The following is a 7,779-nucleotide window of genomic DNA, read 5'->3' as shown; positions in this document are numbered from 1 at the left end:
TTGTCCAAAAACGGGGTCATACTAATTATTATAGTCCATGAAAAATTTCAGACATAAGAAATTCGTTTTTGTTTTTTTTTTTTGTCAAAATGATCATATTTTTGTCATTTAGGAATAACAAAACAAAGTTAGGCACCGATCTCTGTTGTTCCGGCCACTTTTTTATGCGACAATTTTACCTTTCATTTTACCTAACAAAATTACTATTTGCATTGTACACATGATAATGATTTTAGTAAGGATTTTTGTGCTGAAAAATGACTGAAAAGTAAAATAAACTGCATTTGGTGAAAACCGGACAATTCTCTCCTATTTGCATTCAGCTTTATTGAACACGATGATTTTCTGGCTACATTTACAAGTAACATGCTCAATGGCTCGTTTTTGCTATTAACGCCATTATTGTTTAACGGTAGAAATAATTACAATACTGCTATATCTCTACTTTTATTTTCTTATAATTGACATGTAGAATAAATTTATCACCCTTCTTTTTCATCATATATGACAAGCTTTTACAACATCACTAAGTAAATCATTACTTTGCTTTCATTGTTAAAAGTTCATTGGTATAATGCTGTTATATGCTCAATTACTAATAAGATCATTTTCTAATCGGAAGGATATAGTTTTTATAAGAATTAACACCACACATACATGAATACTACAGTCCATTTTCCACGTTCATTTGGTGACATGTGTTCACAGAAATATCCTCTTTAATGTCTGTAACAGAAATGTTTTCATTTTCGTCGTCGTCATCGTCTGATGATAGATCTTCCGAAACCAGAATTTCTTCATGAGTTCCTAAATTACTGTCATTTCCAACCGCCATTTGAACAATTTTTGGGTTGTTCCGGTCTTCATCGGATATAAGCATTTTGTCGTCTGCCACATTGTCGTTTGACTCTTCTTCCGCGTTAATTTGCTGCTGAGCATGCCGCCATTTCATTCGTCGATTTTGGAACCAGACCTTCACCTTTAAAATATTTCGAATGATCATAAATTATAAATTAAAGTTTTAACAAAATATGATCATGTTAAGTCCCAAGTATCCATCTTTCCAAGAAATAGAATTGAATTAAAATTTGATTTGGATTTTCACTATTCGGGCAATTAATTTTAAGGTGCAGAAACATTGTTAATCCTTAGATCTGTTTAATTTTAGACATTGAATATAGATAGTTTAGTTTTGATGTTCTTTTTGTTTAAATGGCCATAAATTACTTTGAAATATGGTCTCATTATAAGATAGAAATAAGATAAAAATAACTGTTGAAAAATATTTTAAATCGTGAATTAGAGGGAAAAAATCCTTTATGATTTGTCATGAATCTTGTGAAGAATGTGAATTCATCATCCGATCGCGTGTTTTATTTTGAATTTCAATGCAAGAAAAAGGCTAGTTTATGTTAAACTACGCGAAGCAAGAACACGAAGAATATAACAGTTATATTAAGTTAAATGAGCATAAAATGTCAGATGTTTGATATAATGCTTATCCCTAGGTTCTTCTCCAAATATTTCTCAATATTGGTCAACAGTCATTTACTTATAGTTATTCCGAAGTAATGATAGAAATGGGAAAAATAAAGTTAAATATATAGATTCAAATTATTACATTTAATGTTAGTATTTTTGAAAAATATGTTTCCATGAAATTGGTTCCAAGAAAATGTGAAAGTTAACACTAGTGAAAGTAAAATTGTTTTACCTGTGCGTCTGTAAGACCAAGCATAGCTGCAAGTTGTCGTCTGTCAGGTTTGGTGACATACTTCTGTACCTCAAATCTTTTCTCTAAACCTTTCCTTTGTAGATTTGAGAACACTGCACGTGACCACGAGCGTTTCCTCTTTGATTGTGGGCCAACGTTGACCTCTGTATTCAACACAGAATATGGGCCTGAAATTTATTGAAAATATAAATGAACGTACGGCATCTTTTACAGTGTTCGACCAAGAAACATTTTAGTTCCTGAGGTTTTGGGTTTTATGGCGATAAAATCCGATAAATAAAAGCTTTCAGGAATGGATATTTATGATATAATTGAGGCCGATTTGACATATGGATCATGCACGACTGTAGACTGATAAGCCTGGATGGCTTGTTTTGGAGAGTTATGCAAGATAAGGGTAGGTAGTGTTACGTGTATACTATATAGAGATTTACAAGCTAAAAGGAATTCTTGTAAGTAGAAAATTATTGAATACATGTTTAAATAAGAAAATGCTGAAAATGGATTCGTCAAAGAACGATGTACGAGGTACTGCGCAACATTATTTATCGAGGAATTGCAGCAAAGGAACGGATGAAGTTATGGGTTGATATGGCGGCATGGGTTTAGGAATACTTTTGATATCTATGTGGTGTTTCATGTCCATGCTGCTGTTCGAAACCTTTCATGCAACAGGATCGTGTATTTCCTCATGGACCATATGGCCTTATGGAATATTGAAGAAATCTGAAGGACAATAAACACGGGACTGGGGACTGATGAGTTGGACTTGAAGCCGGAGAATATCTCTTTTGATTCGAAGTTACATGTTTATTTCAGGAGATCACATCTCTTAATGTATAAAAGCAGGCCTATGTAAAAGAATAATAAAAAAACTCGTTCAGATATTTCTCATGTTTCTTTTTATGTAAAGAAATAGCAATGAAATAATTGATGCATACTCGTAGATAAGTTATTGTAATATTGCCTTATGAAAATAAATTTATTTTTTTTAAAGTACTTTTTTGATGATGTCGTTTAAACTCTTAATATTAACTCCACTTGTTTTTGGCGGAACATTTAAAAACTAGTCTGCTATATACTTTCGGATATAAAATCATGCTGAGTAACATATATATTACAATACAATGTATATATTTAAAGAAACATTATTCCTCACAAATGAATATTTTATTTCTTTCTGTAGAATGAACAAACGTGTTTTAAAATGTAATAATGGAATTAGAACATGTGAGATTTTATCATCCCAAAGAAATAGCGCTGAATGTGAAATGATCTGTGATGATATCAACATGAACAAAGTTGTATTTTGGCCTCCATACAAAATACTAATTCACTATAAGTGTACTAATTGCCAAAATGGAGAAAAGAAATAAGATGTCTCACTATTATGAATAACATTTCTTGAAACTGTACCGGGACACCAAATGAAAAGAGCTTTAAAAATGATACAGTTTTAGGCCTAATTAGCCAATAATGTGTTGGAGAAATGTCAATTGTATGAGGATTTCCTGAAAAGGGTTATAGTCAACGCTTATAATTCATGTTCATCTAAAATGTGTTAAAATTAAAGCGATATAATGCCCATTAAAGGGTATATTTTGAGTGAACAGGTGAAAGTCAAAATAAATTTACATGGTGCCATAATTCATTTCAATTTTATGATTTACGGTGCAGTGTGGTCCATGGGATTTTCTGTAAATATCCATTGGAAAATACCTGTAACTTTCAATTAATTAAAAGAGTGGGGCAGATGTTTTTTATAGATTTAAATTTATCCTTTACATTTTTCCATTAAAAACAGTTACTGTTGGTCAATCCCCATTATAACAGTCAATCTTTAGAAAAGGAAAAAATGAGCATATAACAATATTTGCTAATTTTCTTACTCTTATACATGCATATTTTATATAATTATAAACAAACCATAACCTTTATTGTGCAAAGATTTTTTTTTATTTTTGTAGAAGTATGTCTGCTGAATTCTATATTTAATTCACCCAATAAAAATTAGGCTTTACGGAATTTGACCACTTCAAATCCGTGGTTTTCGTCTAAATATTTTGACTACCCTTACGTCATACATGTATCCAAAATACAAATGTTATAGCATTGTCGCTGCATGTTTGAAAAAAAAGTTGTTTTCTTGTATAAAACTGATTTTTTTTACTGTTGGACATTGTACTTCGCTTTTTGGATTTGGTATTTAATTTAAAGTTCAAATTGCAATCTAATTTTATGTCCTTGCAAAAAACATATTTGAGACCCCTGTCAGCAAACAAGAATTATTTTTTAGAACCACAACAATATAATAATAAAATGATTAAATTAATAATTAATGGGCAATATATTTATTAAAGTGTGTTATAGACTGAAGTATGATATTTTTTACCCCTTCTTGTACATAAATATACATGCCCATGATATACAAGATATCTAGCTTCTTAAAGGACCATTGTGTCCCAGAAATGCTTTAATGTTTATTTCTCGAAAGTTTTTTATCTTTGACGTTGTTTCTTTACAGTTTCAGAAAAGTTACGCACTGGCCAATTACCTAAACAAGCTTTTTTTGTATTGTTTTTTCACAATTAGTTCAGTTATAGGGATTTAGCATTTTAATGAAAGTCAAAATTCTACTTTGATTACATTTTGCTACTTAAAATTATGACAACTTATTTCATATTTAGCACCACTTTTTCAGGTAACAAGCATCTTACATGCTATAAAACACTATTATTTAAATGTTACATAAAATTCATGTTTGCCTTTTCTAAAGAAGTAAAAATTTATTCGTTTCTGGGGTATAATGTGGCATTAAAGTTGGCATAATGTGCCTTTAAATTGTGCAGAAACTATAAACATAAATTTGATGCAGGATCATACATTTTGTAAAAGAAAGAGATCAATTCAACAAATCAATAGATTGGTAAAAAAAACATACCAGGTAAGACGTCAGTTCCGAGTGGTGAGGTAGGATATTTGGGAGGTTGAAGCGCGTGCACGGCGGACAGCGCGTGAGCTGGGTACCGTGAATGTTCTCGGTACAAGTTACAGCCATCATACGTGCATTCACATCGTCGAGGACGGTATACAGTATCCTCAGTCTCAGTATAGCCTGGAGAATTTTCTGCAATTTAAAGAGATAACAATAATGCATTTCATACTAAAAATATGAAGCGACTGTGCAGTCAAAATTATCAACAGTAAAATGTACTAAGAAATATTGATATACAAAATGTTTATTGCATTTAAACATTTTTATTCAAATATTTTTCACTGAATGCTTTTTTGTTGAATTTGGTTCTGATACAATATATACATGTTTTACATTTGTATAATGCAAAAAGTAAAATATGGGAATATCACATAATGTTACAAAATCTAACAAATATAATGAAAATTTTACACATATTACAGCTCGTATAATATATTTTAGGACCAAAACCTAAATCACATTATTCAATCCATCACAATATGATGAGATCATAGCTATTGTTTGTACAATATTTAAAAATGACGGACAAGTTTTAAGTTTTGTCTGGCCGGACATTTTTCAAATAAATAGCAATAATTTATATTACCCCATTCGGACCAACAACGGTTACATTAACCTAACGTTACTCAGAATGGATATTTATATACGTTTAAAGAGTATTTATTTCATATAATGACAACATATACAATTATGATACAACAGGATTGAAAAGGAAGCCGAAGACTTATAAGGGGAAAAACCAGCTGCATCATAGTGGAAGTTCGTAATCGTTCTTTATCAAAATATATATTTAGATACTGTTATTATATAGTCTTAAATGCGGATTTTCTTTTACTTTTACTAACTATAATTTTGTTTCCTACTAAAAATTTTCTTTTTTTCACATTTATTTTTACTCAGAAAGGTTATTCAGGCTGAGAACTACATTGGCTGCAAATGTAGCCAATGTGCAAGAATTGCATGTCATACATGTATTTATTTTTAGATTAACAACAAATTATCTTCTTTACTTTGATAGGTCCAATTTGAATAATATTCATTTTTCATCAAAATGATGTTTTGGTCACTGAGTGGTGAATTTTATAAGTTAATGTGTTTTAGTTTATTATGATTTAAATTCTGTATGGCATTATGTCGTTTTAAAAAAAGTCATACATTTGGCGCGGTTTTGTTATGTTCGGCATCTTAAATATACTGCAATCATCAGCACGTTCAGATCTTAGTCCGTGGACTGTTTGTGATACTTTCATTTCTGTTAAGCCAAAGAAGAAAAAATATCACGAAGAACAATGATATTCAAATACTGGTAATATATTTATCATGGTTAATCTTTTCTGAAATGATATAATGTGTAATTGCAATTCTGAACAACAATAATGTACTTGTTTCCAATTCGGTATAGTGCACTGCAGAACGTATACGAATAGATAATGCAAGAGAAAATTTCATTATATTTCCGTTTTTATATGCTCATAAAAAAAGGTTGAAAACCATCGGGGAAGTAATTTATGTCAATTGGTATATTGTCGTCATGTCTAACACAAACTTCATACTCTTACAAAAAAGTAGAAGAAGCCATAGATCTTAGTTAGAATATGGGTTTGATTATTATTCGATAGTTTTAGAAAAATGTATTTAAAGAAACAATGTCACATAAAATGACATTAATGTAGCTCAATTCTTTCAACATAGACACCGCAAACATTCAATGATATAAACGAAGAACACCACTTCATTGTATATGTAATAAAAAAATCAACATACATATTTTTACTGTCAAAATGTATTCGGCTTAAATATGTGTTTGTCAACATATGAAAATATGATAATAATTAGGGCATATTCTGTTTACATACCTTTATCTGTTTTTTCTTTTCCGAAGTCCTCCGACAATATTTGACTGATACCGAATTTAAGTTCCCGTGTTGGTGTAGGCGATGCCTGTGTACAGTTCGAGCCTTTTGTTGTATTCGGAGATGAACTTCTGTAGCCACGAGGCCCTTCGCTGCACAATGCTTGAAGAGGTTCGAGCGCAGATGGCAATGTGCATTTATCACCCTTCTTTCTTGAAAAGTCTAAAACGCGGCTAGAGAGAGAGTCGTCAAATCTCTGAAAATCTCTCCGTGTTTCTATGTCCTCCTTTTTTCGTTCGTACAAATAGTTTTGCCTGGCTTCCTGACGACGCTGTTGCAAGTTTTCCGCAGTCGTTCTTTTGTCATGTTTTGAAACGTCGGCTGTATTTTGCGACAATTGTAAAATATTTGCAATTTGAAACGCTGAACTTTTTGAATACGCATGTGCAACATACGGGTTCCAGTAGTAAATCGGGGTTGGTACCTCGACGCACCCGGAGCATGTGCTTAAGAACATTTTATAATTCATGAATATTTTGGTCGGCTCACAGTCACAAATAGTAAAATTCCAATAGAAAATCAGTTATATTTCCATACACATGTTATTCTTTCTTTTTTTTAATAAGATTAAAAGATTGGTTTATTTAATCAACTTTCTAAAATTTCTGTAAAGAAACTCACTTTTTCGGATTAAAATTTTCTTGGATTCCACGACCTGTCTACAGACTATGTAAATCGTATTTCTGAAACTGATTCCAATTAATTTTGACTAGAAGATTTTGACAAGACGAATACTGGTGGAATTTTGTTACCACACAGATGTTGCTTTGTATAAACTATTAGTGTTAATAAGCCCTCTGATTGGTCCATCAGATATATCATTAGGATTTTATGAGGTGAGAAGCGTGAAACACAGGAATAATTATATCCCCGCCGTGAACTGGGAGGTTTTCTTATCAAAAGTAGGAGGGGCCGCAGCACTTTAATTAGGCACTGTGGATTCGCTGTAAAAAGTCAAAATAGATACGAAAACATTTCACGAACATCTTTTCGATTTATGATTGTTTTGGTGGTACTATTAGTTCCATAAAAAATAAATATTTCGACGAACTGCACTCAAAATAAGCTACGATTAATATTTTAAACAAGGTCATTTAATTAAAGTCTAAGAATTAACTGCTTAAATTTACAATATT

General features: G+C 31.3%; 1 protein-coding gene across 1 annotated transcript; it reads right to left on the bottom strand.

The window, feature by feature from the left end:
• Positions 1-434: 434 nt before the first annotated feature.
• On the bottom strand, positions 435-7,389 carry LOC132729568 (hematopoietically-expressed homeobox protein HHEX homolog). Its single transcript, XM_060715349.1, has 4 exons — positions 6,587-7,389; positions 4,677-4,862; positions 1,715-1,902; positions 435-979 (listed from the first exon to the last, which is right to left on the bottom strand). Exons 1-4 carry the CDS (start codon positions 7,110-7,112, stop codon positions 665-667), a joined length of 1,215 nt encoding a protein of 404 aa, XP_060571332.1. The 5' UTR covers positions 7,113-7,389; the 3' UTR covers positions 435-664.
• Between the last annotated feature and the right edge of the window lie 390 nt (positions 7,390-7,779).

Source organism: Ruditapes philippinarum, unplaced genomic scaffold (genome assembly GCF_026571515.1).
Source record: "Ruditapes philippinarum isolate M1 unplaced genomic scaffold, ASM2657151v2 ctg9_1_1_1_1, whole genome shotgun sequence".
NCBI lineage: Eukaryota > Metazoa > Mollusca > Bivalvia > Venerida > Veneridae > Ruditapes > Ruditapes philippinarum.
The sequence above is the reverse complement of the archived record's forward strand: the minus strand, read 5'-3'. Positions and strand labels throughout refer to the sequence as shown.